A 19,670-nucleotide genomic window follows, 5' to 3' on the forward strand; every position below is an offset into this window, starting at 1 on the left:
TCACGGACGTCGGTGGTCCTTTAACATATGTGCTCTCATTTCCGTCATTATCTTCATGACCCTGTTCTGGCTGATGATCCTATTGCTCAAAGTCTAAGGGTGGGGCTGGACGCTTCCTTTTGAGAGAGTTCCGATGCCTAGCCTTGGCACGTGGCTGTTGCGTCGGAGCGCAGAGGCTAAGCAGGTTTGGGCCTGTTACAGCCTGGGTGGGAGGTAGTCAGTGGCGAGCCCTAAGTAACAGCTGCTTTGTTGCACTACTGGGTCTCCCCGAGAAAGAGCACAGATACCTGCAAACACCTCTTAGACACAGATATCTGCAAATCACGACTCTTACCAAGGACTAAAATTCAAAGGTGAATCTTGATGTCTTTCAGATTATCCAATAGAAACATTATACACAAACCGGTGGAGTGGACTTTAATCGCTGTGGTGTTGCTGTCATTGTAAGTACTCTCTCAGATTCTACCTCTAAATGGTTTGGCTAGGGAAAACAGCCACTGGGTTTGCACACTGCCTTCAAGAATGCTGTTTCCATATTTTCTGCTTTACGTTCCTCATTTATACAATGAGATCGTTTCCGTGTAAAGGGCCACACCATATCACACCATATTTTGAGAAGCTGTAATTGTTTCCTGTGTCTCCACCATCTTACAATAATCTATTCCTCATAAATAATTATTTATCTTTTGTTAGAACATCCCAGCTTACAAGATTTATGAAAGAGTGTTATATTCCACTGTTAGTATGTATCCTGTTAAGACTGAATGAGCTTCATTATTTTATATCTGCGTTTTCACATGTATTTTATTCTTGGATATGGTTTGACTTTAGTAGTAGTGGGTAACTTATTTTGTAAATGTACATTTTAAATGAACAGGTTTAAAGGAGCTGCAGTAAACACACAGTGTACATAAAACATTTAAAACTCACTCACCTTTTAAGAACCACTGGTGGCCTCTAAAGCTGTTTTTCAAAGGGTTAAAGCCATTTATTAGGTGTAGCATTTTTCAGCTTGAGCTGAGAAGTCTTCTGAGGACCGCTCACCCTGCTTTCTGCTGTTGCCGGGTGTTTGCTAGGTCACCGGAGCCCATAGGCAATTGGAAACGTTTGGCCGCTCGTGGGTCACGGGATGTTCTGAGTTGGCCTCATGGCGGCTCCAGCCCTGCTCGCTCTCTCTTTGATAGTCCTTTGGTCTGACATGTGCCTCCCCATCCCGAGAAGGCTGTGTGGGAAGGATTAGCATAGGCTCCAGTGAGCCAGAATCTGTGTCACTCAGACAGATACAACTCAGAGGATTCATTAAATCAGAACACAGAAAATAACTTTACTTGAATGCTCCGATATAAATTTTTAATCAACCCTAAGAACAAATCTTTTGTTATTTCTACTATTCAGAGTTCCAGTTGAATTGGCAGTTCATGAAAATATCTTATTAATTTTTAAAAGATTTTTCTACTTTATGAAATGTGTAAAAATTTTGGTCGCTGACAGAGAAAGTATCAATAACTGTGCTTACCCACAGTATAGCATGCCTGGTGAAACACCGGTAGACAACTGTCTTAACTGCTGTGTAATTTATTTCACTAAGAGGGAAGCAGTGTTTGGGCTGACACGCTAGAGGCATGAGCACTCTTAGAATCCCCCTCCTGCAACTGAAGATGCGCGGGGCCTTTACCTTCTGTGTTAAACTCTACATCTCCAAAATGTCAGCAGTAAAAAGAATGAGCCAGGCAGTGGTGGTGCAGGCCTGTAATCGCAGCACTTGGGAGGCAGAGGCAGGCAGATCTCTGAGTTTGAGGCCAGCCTGGTCTACAAAATGAATCCAGGATAGCCAAGGCTACACAAAGAAACCCTGTCTCAAAAAACAAAAAATACAGTAGTAAAATCTAGTATTAAAATTCATATAATTACCCTGTAAGTCAGAACTCTTGTGTTGGAGAAATGCTTCCATCAGCAAAAAGCCTGCTAGGCAAGCAGAGGGACCTGAGTGTGGCTCACTAGCCCCACGTGTCAGCACGTATCCCAACATGTGGGAGACAAGTAGATGCCAGCAGCGCATTGGTGAGCCAGCTGACCTGACTGCTGACAGGTTCAGCGAGAGACCTTGTGTCAAAACAGCAGCTGAGGACGGCATCCCGAGACGGCATCCCGAATCAGCCTCTCCTCCACTCGTACATCCACTCGTGCTCACAGACGTGTGCAGACAAGAATGAACACTGTGAAAATGCACAGAAAATATTTTAAAACCTAAAAAAAAACTTTAAGAAAAGCCATGTTTGGTATTAATATAGGCATCGTGACAAAAAAAAAAAATTGACACTGCCAGCTAGTTCTTTCTGTGCCGCTTAACTTCTGGGTTTAGGTGTGACAACCCTCTGGAAAGCCACTTCAGCAGATTCAGCTGTGTGCTTTTTAAGGTTCACGCGTGCAGTCTTCACAATGTAGCTCTGAGCACTCTTTTGTGTGTGTGACTCTTCGTATGCCCTGACCCTACAGCGAGGTCTGACCTTTGCCCTAGCCATTGATCCTCTGACATTTCCAGAGCAGATCATTCGGCTTCTTTTAACGTCACTGGTCACGGTACATCCCGTGTCCCGAGGTCCTTGCTGGATTTGGTTTTGTTTCTAGGTGCCTCGCTTTACCTTCACCATCAGCGCCTGAGACTTCCAGCTCGGTACATTATTTCTTTTTCAGAATACCCTCTTAGCTTCTCACCAGCCGTTGGGAACCTGTTGCTTAGCTTTAGCCCCTTCTGTCCATAGCTCTGTCTTTTTAGGACCCTTTTAAAATACATATTACTAAGCATGTTAGGGATGGACCTTATATAGGTGTCCTGCTAAAACAAACCCCACTCACTTCTCTAAGGTGTAATAGTGTTTGGTGTCCCACCCCACCTTCGTCCCACATCCAGTCTCGCATGCTTTCCAGAGAAGCCAGCATTGCCCTTGAGGAAAGCGAAAACAGATCCGAGAGTCAGAGCTGGGACAGAGAGCCCTGCCGGGGCAGTGTGGAGAACTGACACTCAGATGCCAGCGGAGACAGGGAACCACACACACCTGCGGACAGGGACCTGGCCTCTCAGTCTGTAGCTCACTGCCACCAAACTGTGTGGAGGCAGAAAAGTCTCATTTGCTCTTCAGAACCTCCATAGCTCTTCACAGATCTCCAAGGAAAATTACAGAACTTGTAGGATTTCTAAAATGCAAATTCAAAATAAAACGTAATTCTGTGGAGCAAATGTCGTTACTGAGAAAGGAGGCACTGATGGCTCAGCACATAGCCTGATGACCTGGCTTCGGTCCCCAGGTCCCACACGTTGTGAGTAGAAAACATGAGAGTTGTCCTCTGGCCTTCACACATGGAGGGGCCTGTGTCCACCTGTATTCATACACACAAAATAAATGCACAAATGTTTTAAAAGATACTGTGTCTAGGTATATAGTTCACATTTGCGGCTTTGTGTAATAGTGTAACCGTGTACTACAATTCTTTCAACATTGACGTTTTCTTGCTAATATCCGTTGAGTAGATGAAAGCAGCTCTCAGAATTCTACGCTCCTGTGGCTCTTCTTAGGGCCAGGTTATATTCTTCTGACAGACATGCTAGTCCAGAGCAGCAGTAAATGCCAGGTCTTCAAATTTCACCCCAGCGTTCAAGCAAGTAAAGTGGTTCTCTAGAAAGTCGTCTTTTCCTGGTGATTTTCTTTGTGCTTTCACAGACCTGCTTCCACTGAGAACAGTTTAGCTGACAGCATATACTGCATCCGTGTGTATGTTTGGGTTTTACAACAGTATGCTCTCAGGCACAGGTTCACTCTGATGGATGGTACAGCTGGTGAGATATTTGCACAGGAAGGTGCGTCGGGGCTCAGCTGGCCTAGTGTAGAATTCCTTCTGATTTTATGGGACTTGAATGGCTGCTGTGAGCGCCGCGTTTGTTGCTCTCGTATGTTGAGTGCCGCGTAGCTGCCCCGAGCACACAGCTCCTCCAGCAGGTTGAGCAGTGTGCACCCTTTCACGTGAAGGACTGCCATCCGTGGGGTCCTCTTGTTGTACTTAATACAGACAGAAGATTTTCAAGAACTCAGAAGACATAGAGTAACAAAGTGATAATTAGTTGACCTTTTTAAATAGGAACTTATTGAAAATGCAATAAAATAACTAAATAAATTCTGATATTTATCATCAGAGCCCTAAGTAATAATTTTATCTAGTTGAACCTAACCAGACTTTATTCTCAAATTAGAATCTGTCCTGGAAATAGCCATACATTGGAATAGTATATCCTGAATTGGATTTTCCCAAATACTTATTCCCAAATAAAATACTGGGCTCTTATTACAATCTTTGATATATTAATTTTAACAAAAAAAGTGTGTAAATTAGCTTTTCTGCATTTTAGAACTTATTTATATTAGACAAACCTATTAATATGTTTATTTAGTTTTGTGTGCATATCAAAATAGGAAACTGTGCATCAAGCGCATCTTCTGCACGTAGCTCCCTTACGCTCCTTTTCCTTTCTTACCAAGAGCGGGGGGGGCATGACAGTGCCTTCCTGCTGGCAGGACAGGGCGCCTCCTTCAGCTGCCCCACCACTCCATTCCTCTTCCTCTGCCTTTTGTTTTCTTGGATTGGACACTGTCATTAAGTTCTAGCGTGTCCCTCAGAAGACAGGAGAGTTTGGCTTGTGTCGGTCGTAGCGTGGGCACACGCTGCTCCTCTTTGGTGCCCGGCTGTTCTCTAATGGAAAGCTTTCAAAGCCATCTCCAGAAGCATCTGCTCTCATTTTATTTATCTGAACTGGCTGTTTCCAGTGAACTGTGGCCTGTCTGTAGTCAGAGACCATTCAGTAGTTTATCCCTCTAAAAGCTTTGAGAATTCCCATCGTTCAGGGAGTAGCATGTAAGCCCTGGGAATGGTATTTTAAACGAGCTCAGCCTGACCATGATCTCCAAACAAAAGCCACTGGGACGCAGACAGTCACTTTACGGCGTCTCACAGACAGGCCACAGGGAGAGCCGCTTCCCTGGGGCCTCTGGGCATGGCTGAACGATGAGACCGAAGCTTTTGCAGCCCACTGCTTTTTACAGCCTACCCATCACTTCATTTCCTCGTAAAAATCTGTGAGCGCACCTTGGAAAACAAAGAGACGCTTCTTACAAGCATTCCCGAATCCCAGCGCTCCCTTACCGTTCCAGATCAAGTCTGGTATTTGACCAAATTAGAAGACTTTGGAAATATGTTTTATTTTTTATAATTATGGAATATTTATAATTGATCTTTAGATAAAATTCCCATTAATGCATAGACAGTTCTGGATTTTAGTGTTTTCCATACTGTCTAACAGCAGTGCAATTTTATCACCCCAAAAGAATGTCATTTGGGTTCAGCCTTGATTTCACCTTCTGACAATACTTAGAACCCCATGTTATGACCATTTATCTATTTACCTATTCTGAATATTCACTCAGTGAAATCATGTAAGACGTCTGTTTGTGTGTGCTTCTTTCAGTTCACGTGTTTTAGAGTGTCTGTCCGTGTTACAGCTGTAACCACTGTTTTAGTGACTCGCGCTGTTCTGTGCTGTGGATATGCTGCAGTCATTCCCTCGGTCGTCAGGCGATGCCTCAGCTGTTTTCACTCTGGCCACAGACATCCATGTGCATGCTCTGTGTGAGCATGTTTTCAGTTTGGTCATGTACCTTGAAGTTGAATTGCTAGGTTATGTTTAGCCTTTTGAGAAACTGCCAAACTGTTCTCTGCAGCAGCTGCACCTTTTCCCACAGTCACTGAGCGCGTGGGCGCTGCAGAGACTGAGCTCTGAGTTCTCAGCCTCGCTGGCAGCCAGCCCTCGGTGCCCGTGCTCGTTCGCCATTGCCCCACAGCCTTGCATCCAGCTGCCTGTCCCAGCTGACACTGCCTGAGGAGGTGAGGAAGCTGTGGGGCTGTAACTAACGGAAGGAAGTCTGTCGGTAGGCAGGTCCTGAGGTTGTCCTCCCGACCCCTCTAGTCCCAGTCCCAGTCAGCAGGCTGTGAACTGCACTGCTCTGCCACGTCCTTCCAGCCATCCTTGAATAAACACTCCAACCCTGTGAGAAAAGGACGGAATTCCTCCACGTGATTGCCCTGTCAGGCGTTTCTGTGACAGCCGTGTAGAAGTAAGAAAGCACTGAGGCAGAGAGGCGGGCTGCTGCAGCAACTAGTCTGGCCATGCGGCTCTCACGGTTAACTGGGCTACAGAAGCAGGTGGCAGAGGCTGGAGAAGCGGGTTAGAGGAGCTGCTGGACACCATTAAAAAGAAGCCAGGCACTCGAGAAAGGGAGAAGATGCCTTTGGGGCATCTCGGGGATTCGGCAAGCGCCACCCATTGGCAGGTGCCAGAGTGCCCGTTTTCTGGGAGGGGCCCCAGGTGCCATAGTTGTACAGTCACCTAGGACGTGTTTCTCGCCCGTGCGGCCCCTGAGGCTGCAGCGTGGGTGACTCACAAGAATCTGGCTACTGCTCAAGCTCCTGGCAGCCCTCCTGCAGAGCCACGGTATTCAGGCTGTAAGCACTTTGAGGGTTTGGACATTCCCAGAGCTTTCAAAGGAAAGCACAGAGACCAGGCAGGATGATTATCCTGGTCCTCTACAGGAAGGCCCTGAGAGGGTAGGAAACACGAAGCTGTCGGGGAGACCTGAGACACAGTGGAGCCCCCGGGATGCTTTCGATGTCGAGGTCGTGGACTGTCACTGATCTTGCTCCTGTGTCCCTCTGGCTCTCCATCACATGGCACACCCTAGTGTAAAAGACAGGCAACATTTATTAGAGAATACACAAGGCCTGGTCACGGTGAGAGTAGGCTGTGACCAGGCCCATTACGCTGAACTGCGCGGTTAGCAGACCTCACATATTTCCTGCCATCTGTGAAACCAGCAGCTTTCCTGGGGGCCTTTTCCTGTGTAAGTGATCGGAAGTCTGCTTGGAGTAACTTGTGTTTTTGTTCTTTACCACAAATCTCCTGTAAGTAGTAATCCTAGGCTCTTTGAGGTACCTAGGGCCAGAGGAACAACTCAGATTCCCTTATTCTGAGCAAAAACTATTATCAGAGCAGATTAAAAAGAATTAAAGAAATAACAGATCTATGAAATAGCTTCATTTTACCAGGAGAACATAGCCTTTCTCTGGTGGGCTTCCACAAAGCCTTGCTACCTTCATTCTGCCTTTTATCTGGTCTGTAGCAATCCTTTCATTTAGTGTTTTAGCTTTAAGAAGGGCCAATCGTGATCCTTCCCCTGCTGTACTGACCACTTTTCACTTACACAATTAGTGTGTGCCCAAGACATGGGAAGTGGGGCTTGAGAGTGAGGTTGGGAAGGGCCCGTCCTTAGTGACTCTTGATCCTGCTGCCCCGTAACCGAGCATCTGGCCATAGAGCTGCAGGGTTTTTTGTTTGCACTGCTGGATTTTAAGCTTGCTTTGTCCCCATTTCTCCTTTCTCTGTACCTCTTGTAGAGTGAGAAGTATGCACTGTGCTGTTGGATGCTGGATGCATGTGACATTTCCTGTTCTAGGTGCTCACAGTTACGGGTGTGCTTTAATCTGAAGGATACTGTAAAGCAGGGCTTCTGAACAGTGTTGGCGTCTGAGGCTTTGAGGGCTCTAGGAGGAAGAGCAGATGTGTTTTGCTTTGTGAAGTGGCCCTGAGCCTTTGGGATCCAGAAGCTGATCTTAGATTTGAGGTGAAGCATTTGCATGTTTGCAGGTCTCGTACTCTGGGTTTCTAGCTGCTGTTGCTATTTTGGAAACTTTAGGAAGTGGAACCTCACAGGAGGAAGTAAGGCACAGGAGGAGCTCCTCTGTCCCCTGGTGTGTATGTGTCTGGCTTTCTATGTCTCTCCTCTCTGGATACTACACAGAAGAGGTGCTGTGTTCACCCTCACACAGAGGACTGAAACTGAGTGCAACAAACAACACCCCTTCAGTATTCTGTCGGGTGTTTTGCATGGTTATGCAAAGTAACAATTTCTCCGAGGCTGTCACATCCCGACTCCAGTTAATTTTTAGACTCTCATGGATTTGTAATGGCAGTTTCTTAGCTTCTAAGAATACCCACAAGCTCCACCCCCCAAAAGACATACTGTTGAATTCAAGGCCATGTAAACAGTGTGTAGCTAACAGCAGACAGTCATATTGTCTTTGGTTTCCTTAGACTCCATAAAGTTCTTTGGGTTTGGTTAATGTGTTTGCCTATGCAAAGCCTAGGTTTATTTCTCTGACCATGTTTATTATTGTTCTGAACAGTAATAAACATGTGAAGTTGAACTGTTTTCCTGTTTACTGAGGTCTGAACAAGAGTGAGATTATTTCTATTGCTTTCCTGCTAGTTGCTGAGGGTTATACAAGAAATACATATTTTTATATAGGTAGGTAGGTATGGGGGAGAGAGAGTGGGGATTGATTTTGCTTTTTGTATGATTGGGTCCTTAACTCTAGCTCAGTCTGTGTCCCCCAGGCTAGTTTGGAACTCACAGCACCCCTCTTTCTTCCTCCTCCCAAAGTACTGGGTTATGGAAATGCGCTACATTGTCCTATGGCCTCCATGCATGCACTGTGGTGTATGTGCACCTGAATACACACACACACACACACACACACACACACACACACACACACACGCTGCTGTGCCCAGCTCTTAGCATGGCTTCCCAGACCTGCCGTGGGTCATCAGGCTTCCACAGTGAGCACTTGCTCAGCCAGTCCTCTAACCCCAAAATGCAGACACTGTCTAAAGAAATAACACTTTGTAACATTTCTAATCAAAGCCTACTTTCTGCAAACCTTTTTCTTCCTTAGAATTTCCTATATCTCTAGCAATTTTATAATGAAGTCTTTTATTCATCCACAACTTGCTGAGAGTCCCCAAACCTGATGCCTTAATCCATGTTAAAAATTACCACTGTGTGAGGCCTGTGTTCCCTCCCCCCAAAAAAATATTCCTCAGATCAGAAAAGGGGGGGTGTGCCCCCAGATTCGCAGCAGCTTCGAGGATGATGAGGATGACAGTACATTAGTAACACTTGGCCCTTCCCAATCACAGCCTCACGTTGAGTAGCCAGTCCCTAACGCCACGTGCACTTGCTGGCACTGTTAACCTGTCTTGGGGCTCAGCACTAAGAGTGTGGTGGCCACTGTGTGCGACACCACTCGAGTTAGCGTTAGTCACAGCATGGAAAAGGAGAAGGCTGGAGCTGCCGAGCTCAGAGCGTCACCCAGGAGCTGCGGTGATGGAGACAGTGTCCATTGCGCCTGCAGCTGCCTTGCAGGCCCGAAACAGGATTTAGACATAAAGTTTTAAAGTTCCACCCCAGCCCCTTAAACAAACACACATGTAATATATCACTCCACAGTGATTTACAAAGGACTTGTTTCTTTTGAATTAGAAATATCAGTGGAAAGCATCCCTGCTTCCTTATTAATAGGTAATCCTAAACCCTTAAATGCAAACATCGTCAGGGCGTGAGCCATCTGCTCGAAGAAAAACATTTCATTTTATTTGGCTGCAATGGTCTTCTGTAATCAAAGTTTTTATCTCCATTTTCCAGATAAAGCTCTGAAGCGGGAAGCCCATGAAGGCATGCCCCTCTGCAGGGTGCTTTCTTGTCTGTGCTCTCTGACCCTTCCAACCATCACAGCACTGGCCTTACGTACGGATTAGCTTCTTTAGTTTGGTGACTTTGTCTTTTTACCTAAGGTAAATTTTGTCTTGTGTCTTGTTTTCTGAGATGGACTCACTCTGTGGCCCAGGCCGCCGTGCTGGGCGTGACTGGCAGCCCTCCGGCCCCTGCCTCTTCCAGTGTGCCACTGCACCCAGCTTACCTAAGACAGATTGATGGCATTTTCATTTTCAGTTAGCTTTTCTTAAGCCTTATTTCGCTAAATGTGATTCCATTCCCATAGAGACAAAACTTGAACAAGTCTTGAAGCCCTAAACTCAGCTTTGCACAAATTCCTCGGCCTCTTTGGGTGCCCCTGCCCTCATCGGGAGTGTGAGGACTTAGCCTGAGTTCCGGTCTCTCTTGAGTGCTTGTTTCTGATGGGAAGGTCTCAGCAGCCGCAGGTGCAGACCCTGGCAGCCAGCTAAGCGAGGAGTGGGGAGCAGAGTTCTGGGAGGTGGAGGTGTTCACGAGTGGAAAGCCATGTCCGAGAGACTGGGCGTGTCCCCAAAGGCATATCTGCCTTTCCTTCCCCTTCACCCTTAGCCACCTCCTTCCCCACGCTCTCCCCATGCTTCTCTCTTTGACCTGGAGTCAGCGTTCCTTGGTAACGGTGTACACACAATTGTAATTTCAAAAGTTAGGAGCTAAGGCTAGTGCAGTAGAATGTTAGACTTGGGTGCATAAAGCTGGGTTTGTGTTTAGTTGTGTGTGTGTGCACACAAATAAAACTAAAAATAAGATAAAATGTAATTCTGCTTCCAAACACTATTTTACTCTTATTACTTTTTTTAGTGGTTCCGATTCATTCTTCTTCTACCCCAGATCACTGATTTGCCCTAGGAAAATTAAGACAGCAATCTCAAGTTTGGCCTGTGTAAGTGTTTGTGTCTAAACCTGGTGACTTTTCTCTCATTTATGAGTGTTACCTCTCAGGCCCTTCTGTTTCCCATGGCCTACAAATCAGCCTACAGGATATAAGCATGTAGTTCACCCCTCTAAAAAAGTGTAGATATATAAACACAAGTCTCTGTATGAATAAGAGACTTCTAGTTATCCATCTATTATGTTTGGACAACGTAGAAATAGTGCTAAATCAGAGGAAATGTCTGTAGTCAGTGGGGGGAACTTGAAACTGTGTTCTTAACAAGAACAGAACCTCCGCTCAGTGGAGCCTCTGTGTGGGCTGCTGCTGGCTCCTGTCCTGGTGACCCCGCTGACTGGGACTCGGGGACTATTCCTTGAAGAAGCCAAATGAGTGAACAGAGGGTCTGCCTGCTGTAGGACCTCCACACCTGCTGTAGGACCTCCACAGTGTGGCGTGGCCCACACGCCCTACCCCAACCCTAAGTGCATCAATGAATTATAATTTTAACAACTTAACTAAAGACATATCTTCATACAAGTGGGTTTCTTAAATTAACTATGCTGTAAATTGCCGAGTGGTGGGGCGTATCTATGCCGAGCCAAGCTTGTGAAGGTCAGGCAACTTGCAGGAGTCAGTTCTCCCTCCCCATGTGGGCTCCAGGGATTGAACTCAGGTCTACAGATTTAGCAGCAAGCCCTTTGTAACACTGAGCCATCTCACCGGCCCTGTTTTTAAGGTCAATGATTACAAAATAAGTGAACACACTTGAATAGAACTGTTGACTTGTTTTTATATGGCCCAGGCTGGCCTCAATCTCAGTCGACTGCCTTTATCTCCCGGTTGCTGGGATTATAGATGTGCCCACCACACCTAGCCTTTGATTGTCCTTAGCTTCACTGGCAGATGGGAATAGGTAGAACAGAGAGTTGGCCAGCCCAGCAGCGGTTCACATCCCACAGTCAGCAGCACTTGGAAGCAGAAGCAGGATGATGGGTGCAGATGTGATAGAAATATTCGTGCTAACATAGAAACATCCTTAACTAGTTTTTGTGAAATCTGTTTGGTAGTCTTACAAAGTTAAATGAAGCTATAAAAAGAAAAATTGTTACTCCGAAATGTATTGAGTTCTTGACAAAATTTTTCCTTTGCTAACTTTATGCATCATTTTATTTTGTATATTGTGGAGACTTAACACTTGTCTTACTTCATCCTAATCATTCTAGTTCACAGTAAAATCTTGCTGTTCTTGAAGCTGAAATTCAAACACTTGCTTCTATTCCTCTTTATACATGCTCACAGAATTCTAAAGCAGGTAAGAGCCAAAGGGAGAAACAAAGCTTAGAATTCATTGCTTTTGCTCTCTTCTCTTCTCTGTCCTACAGCCACATTTGGGATTTGGCTACACCATTTGGAATACATTTGGCTCAAGTATTCTATGCCATAAAAGATCAAGTACTTATTGCGTAGTGCTGAAAATGCAGAGAAGCATGCGTATATACACACACATGCACACTAGATAGATAGATGGATAGATAATGATAGATTTATAGTAAAAGGCAGAAGAGGAGATTTAATGGTGACACTTTTAGAAAGAGGCTTTGGTTAGTTCTGTTAACTCAGTTAAAGACATGGTAGGGGAACCATAAACATTAATAACTTGAAGCCAAGGGCAGGCTATGAGGGCATCGTCTTACAGGACATACAGAGAAATGGGATGTAGACATAGGCACAGAGTAGCTTTATGCTGTTCTAGTCAGTAGAGAGCAGTGAGGAGCAGCGCTGTGGTTCTAGAGAGACCTCGAATTGCTCACCTTTGCTTGTCGGGGAGGTGGGATGAGAGGCTGCACTCAAGGGAATAGAGGTGGGGTCTTGATGAAAGTAGTCACAGTGGTCCTTGATCCAAAAAAGCTGACCAAGAGCTACAGAAGATTGGCATAAATGATGCTGATGAGGCCAAAGGTCACGGATTTGCAGTGCTATCAGCCAGAGCTCCTTTCTCCCACACTCACTCCCAACCCTGCCGTCATTGTTTGCAGTCATCCTGGGTTAGGGAAAAACAGCTTTGATCTTTGATTGGGATAAAGATTCAGAAAGTAATAGCAAGAGATTGTCTCCAGAAAGAAACCAAGGAGCTGTGGAGATGACTCCCTGGGTAAAAGCCCTTCAAGCATGCAAGCACTGGGACTTGAGATTTAATCTCCATGTGTGTGTTATGCCAGTGTTCCTGCTAGGGTATGGGGAGGTAGGGAGAGGAGAGGCCTGCCATGCTGGCCTACCCTCTGCAGAGCCGCCTGCCTGACTGGGATAGAGGGTTTATTTTTTATTGTGTTTATTTACGTGTATCTGTGTGTGGAGATGTGTTTAAGTGCCCACTGAGGCCAGAAGAGGGCATTAGAGCCCCCTGGAGTTCAAATTATAGGCAGCTGTAAGGTGCCCAGTGTGGTTGCTGAACCAGAGCTCAAGGCCACTGGAAGAGCAAGCAGGACGTGCTCTTCACTACTGGGCGGTGTCCTGTAGAGGGATTAAAACAAACAAAAGACAGCCATCACCTGGCCAGAGAGGTCTCGCTTCTTGCAGTGAACAGTGGTGAATGCAGGGGCCCCTGACTGCCTGCTCTGCAGAAAACAGTGATTGTGAGCCCAGGCCTCACCAGACCTTTACACCACCCCTCTAAGGCTCAGGGAACAGAGTAGAGGGGCGTTCAGGAAGAACACAGGAGCCACAAGGTCGGGTGAAGGCCTGCAGAATGCTCTTCTCTAGATCCAGCCTTTGCAGTCATGGACACACCTAGAGTTTCCCGCAGCAGACCCCACAGGGACCATCCTGTCACCAGTGGAGGGGCTCTCAGGGATCCTCTGCTGCTGAACCACTGTGCTCACAGGCTCCTGGGGAGGAGGTCACTGTGTCGGTTGTGTGGACTGAGCCCACCAGGCTGCAGCGGATAGCTCCACCCCTGTCCTCTCACAGTGAGTCACGAAAAAGGAATAGACATGAGCATGAGAGGGGTGTGGGAAGGGTGGCCTGGTGGGTGGTGTGGTAGGGAGGTGGGGTGAAGAGTGCTCAGCACACGGCGTTCTAGCACAGAATTTTCTAGGAACAAGTCCATTTTTGTAAGTATTAGTGACCTCCCAACCACATACTTGTGAGAAGACCTCGTCCTCATGGCTCACAGCCCTCTGCGGGCCTCTGTCATGTCCACCAGTTGGCCCTCCTTGCAGGCAGCTGGTAGCACAGTGGCTGATGCTTGAAATGGCTGTTGTTGTATCTGTCTAACAGAGCAAAAGCTGTTCCACATCACCACCTTTACCTCCCTGGTTTAACTGCCTGTGAATAAGACCTGTAAAAGCATTCCCTTTACTGTTGAGTTTTTCTCAGCAACCAGTGAACAGCCCAAATGTGGCAACATTTATGATCACACTTACTAAGAAATGCAGGCTACGACTGTAAGTCCCCAGAGTCCAGCTGTTCAGGCTAGAACGAGAGAACTACATGAGCCTGAGAGTTCAAGCCAGCCCAGGGAACGTCACAAGAACCAGTTTAAGAAGAATTAGAGGGACTTTAACAAATACATTTACTAATGACTGATTCACAAGTTTTGATTCACTGGTCTTTGTAAGTCCTGAAGTTTTGTTTTTAGTTTCCTAAGGGACTTAATTGTACACCAAGAACCAAAAACCAGTGCCTTAACTCAGCTCGGGCTCATTGGGGTGCTGAGTAGAGAGGCGCTTCCTCAGCTTGCTTAGGCAGAGGCACACAGTGGAAGGACGGTTAGCAGTAGGATCGCCCACTTTCATTAGCATGTTTAGTTTGTAATGGCAGCTCTCATGCTTTATTTGAAGAGCATACACAAATGGCCTGTGAAAATCATGAGACCTGCTCAGTTCTTAAAATGAATCAGATGTGTGACTCCTGTGGTCTCGTGGTTACAAGTGCAGACTGTGGGGGTGCTTCTGGGTTATTTGCACGTCTCTTACTGACTTACGTGACCTTAAGAGTCACTTGTTCTCACCCTGCAGTTAACACCTGCTGCAGCTTCACAGAAAGACCAATGCATTAGTCTCATTTTTAAAAAATGAATCTTTTTAGAAAGTTGTAAATCACTGACTTGTGTTTGGGATCCTCCACGATAGGGCCAGCTCTACAGGGCTGGGGTCTGCACAGGAAACAGTACTTTTCTCCAACCCTTGTAAAGGCATGAACGCGAACGTGAGTTCTGTGTGTTTCCTTGTCAGGGTCAACAACACAGAAAAGTGCCCCGAAGCAGTGGCCTGGCGTGAGCTACACCATAGAAAGGGAAGGCTCTGTAGCGAGGGGCTTTTGTTACTTTTAGCCCAGCTGACTATCATTTTATTGTGGGGAGAAAGTCTGTTCCACGGCGAGACAAAGTTTGTAGGCTCCCTGCTGGCTGAACTAGCCACCTTCTGTCCAAGGAACAATACAGTAAAGAAAGGTCAAGGTGCTGGCCAGGAGTGGCTCGGGCCTTTAACCCTGGCACTCAGGAGGCAGGGCCAAGCAGATCTCTGAGTTCCAGGACAGCCAGGAATACACAGAGAACCCCTATCTCAAGAAGAACGAGGGGAGAAAGAAAAACTTCATGTTAAATAAGAAATTTAAAATTCTAATTATTTGTATCTTGAAAGAGCCCTAAAAATATAGGCAGAATTCCTCTTGAAAACACATGTCCTTTTTTTTTTTTTTTTTTTTTTTTTTTTGCATAATATCTAGGGTTTCTGTGAGCCCCCAACTTTCTGAGGATAGATGACATGTTGAGCTTTCATGTTACTGGTCATGGGTCACCAGTGGTTCAACTTTTTTGAATGTGAGTATGGGGTGATGAATCAAAGGTGTCCTGGCTTAACCCTCTGTCCGTTACTTGTGGAGAGAATGGTAAATCCTAGCTCAGTGTTTAGAACAAGACAGACTGACACTGAATTCCATTTGAGAAAGTTAGATGGTATAACTTCATAAAACAGTACTCCAGTTGAACTTGTTTCAGGTTTTCACCTGCACCATTCTTACTCATTGTTTGAGCCAGATGTGGGCCTGTAAGCCCAGCACTCAGGAGACTAAGCAGTTTACATAAACTACGAAAAGTAAAACTGGCTTGTCTACCCCAGCAGCCTTTGCTTTTGTTTGCTTCCACTCCCGTAAACTCAGGTATTGTGTTGGTTATTTGGTACTTTACAATAGGGTTTTTTCCTATAACCCAGGCCAGCTTAAAAGTTACGGAAGTCCTCATACCCAGGCCTCAGAAGTGCAGGAATTAAGAGGCGTGAGCCCCCACTCCCGGCCTCGTGTGTCTTTTCATGTTACTGATGCGATGAACGCAGTGTGTGCACACTGCCAGAATTTCTCTGTGCCAGAAAATTCCCTCAACCTCCTCCTTCCCAGCTGTAACTCACAGAGACTGAGAGGGGCAAGGGTTTGCAGGTTTCTCCTTGTAAGGCCAGTGTTATCTTTAACAGTCACTGTATCTTCGTGGCCTTTATGCATGGGGAGCAAGCGTGGGCTCCCACCCTGCAGCAGAACTCTGTATGAACTCAGTAATTTCTCAAATCTGATAGGTAAAAGGAGTGTGGCTTTTTGCTTCCTGTCCCTCCTCCACCCCTAAACCATACAGCATTGTGCTCTGTGGTGGCATTTGCTTACCTTCTCACAGCTCTTCCTTTTGAGAGAGATGTGCTGTCCAGTGCCATTTTAGAGCAGCCCACCGAACTCTAAGAATCCCTAGGACAGAATTCTCCCTCAGATCAGTTTGGAGGGTGGAGCTCTGAGTCTCTCTGATGCTAGTGCACACAAACACCTGAGGGGTGCTAATTCAGACTGCTGTAGAGGTGCTCTGGGGCTCCCAGTGCTTTACTGTGTGCAGTGACTGAGGCAGTCTGGGTCAGAATGGAGGAGGCCACTGACAACTCCAAGCTCACTGCCAACTATCATTGCCCTACAGATAACACAGCATTGACTCTACTATTTAATTCTAATTGTTTGATAAACAGAACTTGAACTCTTACTGTGGCTGTTTAGTGACAGGATACAAACCCAAGACCTCTGGGTAACTTCCAAGGTGGAATCAGCACTTCTCACAGCTCTGAATCCTTGACTGGAACCTTTTATTAAAATCCCTCAGATGGCATGCCCAGACTTTGAAACTCTTCCTACTGTACAAGGTTCCTGTTAGCCAGATGTTGTAGTGACAAATGGTGAGTGCCTGTCCCAACCTGGCGCGCACTCTGCATTTGATGTGGAGCATATGTGGAGCAGTGGGCTACAGGGCGTGTCTGACACTTGGCTTTGCTTTTGTTAGGATGCCGCTTGCTGCCTGATAAAGGACGGGCTGTAGATGCCCCTCTGTGTTCAGAACTGACATTTGAATCCCTGGAGTTTCCAGGAGAAGTTTCTTCTCTTGTTTGTGCTTTTGTATGTTACAAGTTTGTATTACCTGTTTTTAGAGCATTACCATCTAGTCTAGAATGTGACCATCAGTCCTTTTAGCATCGCCTTTGCTGCATTCCTTCTTAGAAAATGTAAGCATTTTAAAAGATTCACTGCCATCCACATTCTCAGCAGTGATTTAAACATAACACCTACAGAGAACACACTGTTAAGTATCAACTCTGACGTGTTGCTATCTCTTAATTAGGTAGAAGTTATTCGTCTAGTGTTCTTTGATATCCACTATTAGAAGCTTGAGGATTACAGTGGATTCTTCAGTCCCTTTCAATGGATGATGGGTTGTTTTTGGTTTTGTTTTAATGAAAAAATTAAACCGGATAACTTAAAATGAGGATAGGGCTTACACCTGTGATCTTGAAAGGCTGAAGCAGAAAGGTCACTTGGGTCCTGGAATTCAAAACCAGCCTGGGCAACATAGCCTAGGGAGAAAATATGTACATGGGCCTAGAAAGACAGTTTAACAAAGGGGGTAAGGATTTGATAAGATCTGGCAGGTGAGCTTCAAAGATGACTTAGAAATGAAAGATTTCCTTTCATAGTATAGTTTTTGGGTTTGTTATGTTTTTATTTGTATTCTGAATCAGTTTCACTGCAGTGAGAAGCTTGATGGGAGTACAGGAAAGCGTGGTTGACATAAGGAGTAGTTACACAGTGTCACTTGAAATTAGCTTAAACCATTTTCAGAAACCTTAGTCCCTCCAAAAGTCCACAAGAGTTCCATGAAAGAAAAGTAGTTCCAGGCTGTGGTAGTGCACTTTAATCCCTGCAGAGGCAGGCAGCCTGGTCTATAGGGTAAGTTCCAGGACAGCCAGGGCTACAGAGAAACCTATCTTGAAAAGCAAAAGGGAGAGAGACAGACAGGAAGGAAGGGAGACAGAGAAAACTCTGAAAGGAATTGAGTTTTCTAGTACCAGATTGTTGTGGTGGAAGAAATCAGAGGATCAGGTTTGAAAGCATTTGTGTGCCTCTAGGGCAGCCTAGGAGAGGAAAATTCAGGAGGTTTTAATGATGGGTGGTCAGAGCTGTGGGATGTGGTGTGATAGAAAGAGAAAAGTACCTAGATGAGACTTGAGCTTATGATGAACAAGCTACTGAGAAAAGAAAAATTAACAGGAGAGAATAAAGAATCAGAGGGTCACAAAAAGCCCAAAGACAGAAAATGCTGTCACGTACTCAGCCAGGAAGAGAATGGAGAAAGACTGTTGTTAACTGGGAACACAGTTGTGATAAGGCTTTGTCATTGAGCCTGGTGAGCTTTCATGGTTTACAAAAGACTGGAGAGAACCATAGCTCGGCCTTAGGCAGTATCATTTCACCAAGGTTTCTTTATTGCAATCATGGGACACCCCTCACTGGGCTGGGGAAGAGGAGCTCCCAGAAGAACCCTCAGCACTGTTCTACAGTAGCTGTTGCTAAATCTTATCATTAGCTCAAACCTTAACAATCTTGACTGATTCATCCACATGAGCAGACCGAGTCTTTTGCCAAGGATGACCAGAAAATTTAGAATGTGCCTAGTGAGCAGCCAGATTGAAGGTTTTTGTCTGTTGCTGCTATATAATAAGGCGTGTTCAAGGTGATGAGAGAAGGAATTGTAACACATGCAAATTTAATATATAGTCTGTTTGCCTTGTACACACAAATCCATAATTCTCTTGCTTTGTGAATAAAATTATACATTTCCAGGGTTGGCATCTTTATATATTACTCCATTATAATTTGTCAAAACCGCCCTGTCTTTTTTTGTCAAGTGCCTGTTCTTCAGAGGGGATCTATGACTGTCTAGAAGGAACCCATTAGATACACAGAAACTGCTAAGACAACATGTATTCATTTACACCTCACCTTTGTGCTAAAGATAATCTCAGTAAGTTAGTGACACTTAGAAGGCCCCTGTCATAGAGAGCTTCAGGCATCTGCACTTCTGTCAGAAAGTAGGGTGGGGAAGAAACATTTCCAAAGGGGATAAATGAGATTAAAGGACTGTCTTTGGCTAACTTTCCTGAAGTGTACTTAGGCAGCAAACTTAAAGCTCAGAGGTAGAACAGGCAGCCAGTCCTGGCTCCAGATGCCTGAGGGATGCGATCCTTCTGCTCCCTGACTTGGTACAGGAACCTCCATACTCCACATTGACATTCTTGTCACTAACAGACCTTGTGTGATTCTTCATCAACACTTTCTTCTGCCTGCCAACCACTTACACCTGTATTTGTAGTTCTTTAAAGAAGTTTACTTTAAAAAAAAAAAAAAGATGCTGCCACAACTGTTGATTTTCATGTGTATTTGGCATCCTGCTAATTCAGTAAATTTGCCAGTGTTAGCAGCACTTACTGGTTTTCTGCATAGAGTCATATTGTCTGCACACAGATGTAATTTGGCTTTCTTGTTCCATTTGTCTGCCTTTTACTTCTCTTGTCTAATTGCTCTCGCTGAAACGTAGAGAAGTACATTGAACATATGGTCAGTGACAATAGGCACCCTTGTTCTTAGAGGAAGGGATTTCAGAGTTTAGCTTTTATTATGTTGGAGCACTTCTTTCTATACATAGTATTTTTATTAAGGGATAGTGAATTTCATCAAATGCTATTTCTGCTGAAGTAATAGTTATCCTTCATTCTGTTGATTTGCTGTTTTACTTACTAATTTGAGTG

General features: G+C 45.4%; 1 protein-coding gene across 2 annotated transcripts in view; it reads left to right on the forward strand.

The window, feature by feature from the left end:
• The window catches only part of Rpap2 (RNA polymerase II associated protein 2), a 60,444-nt gene that overhangs the window by 31,307 nt on the left and 9,467 nt on the right, over positions 1 to 19,670 (forward strand). For both annotated transcript variants that reach the window (XM_021637889.2, XM_060381093.1), the window contains exon 11: positions 375 to 443. In XM_021637889.2, the coding sequence (XP_021493564.2) occupies positions 375 to 443 (69 nt within the window). The remainder of the gene's footprint in view (positions 1 to 374; positions 444 to 19,670) is intronic.

Source organism: Meriones unguiculatus, chromosome 3 (assembly GCF_030254825.1).
Source record: "Meriones unguiculatus strain TT.TT164.6M chromosome 3, Bangor_MerUng_6.1, whole genome shotgun sequence".
Taxonomy (NCBI): Eukaryota; Metazoa; Chordata; class Mammalia; order Rodentia; family Muridae; genus Meriones; species Meriones unguiculatus.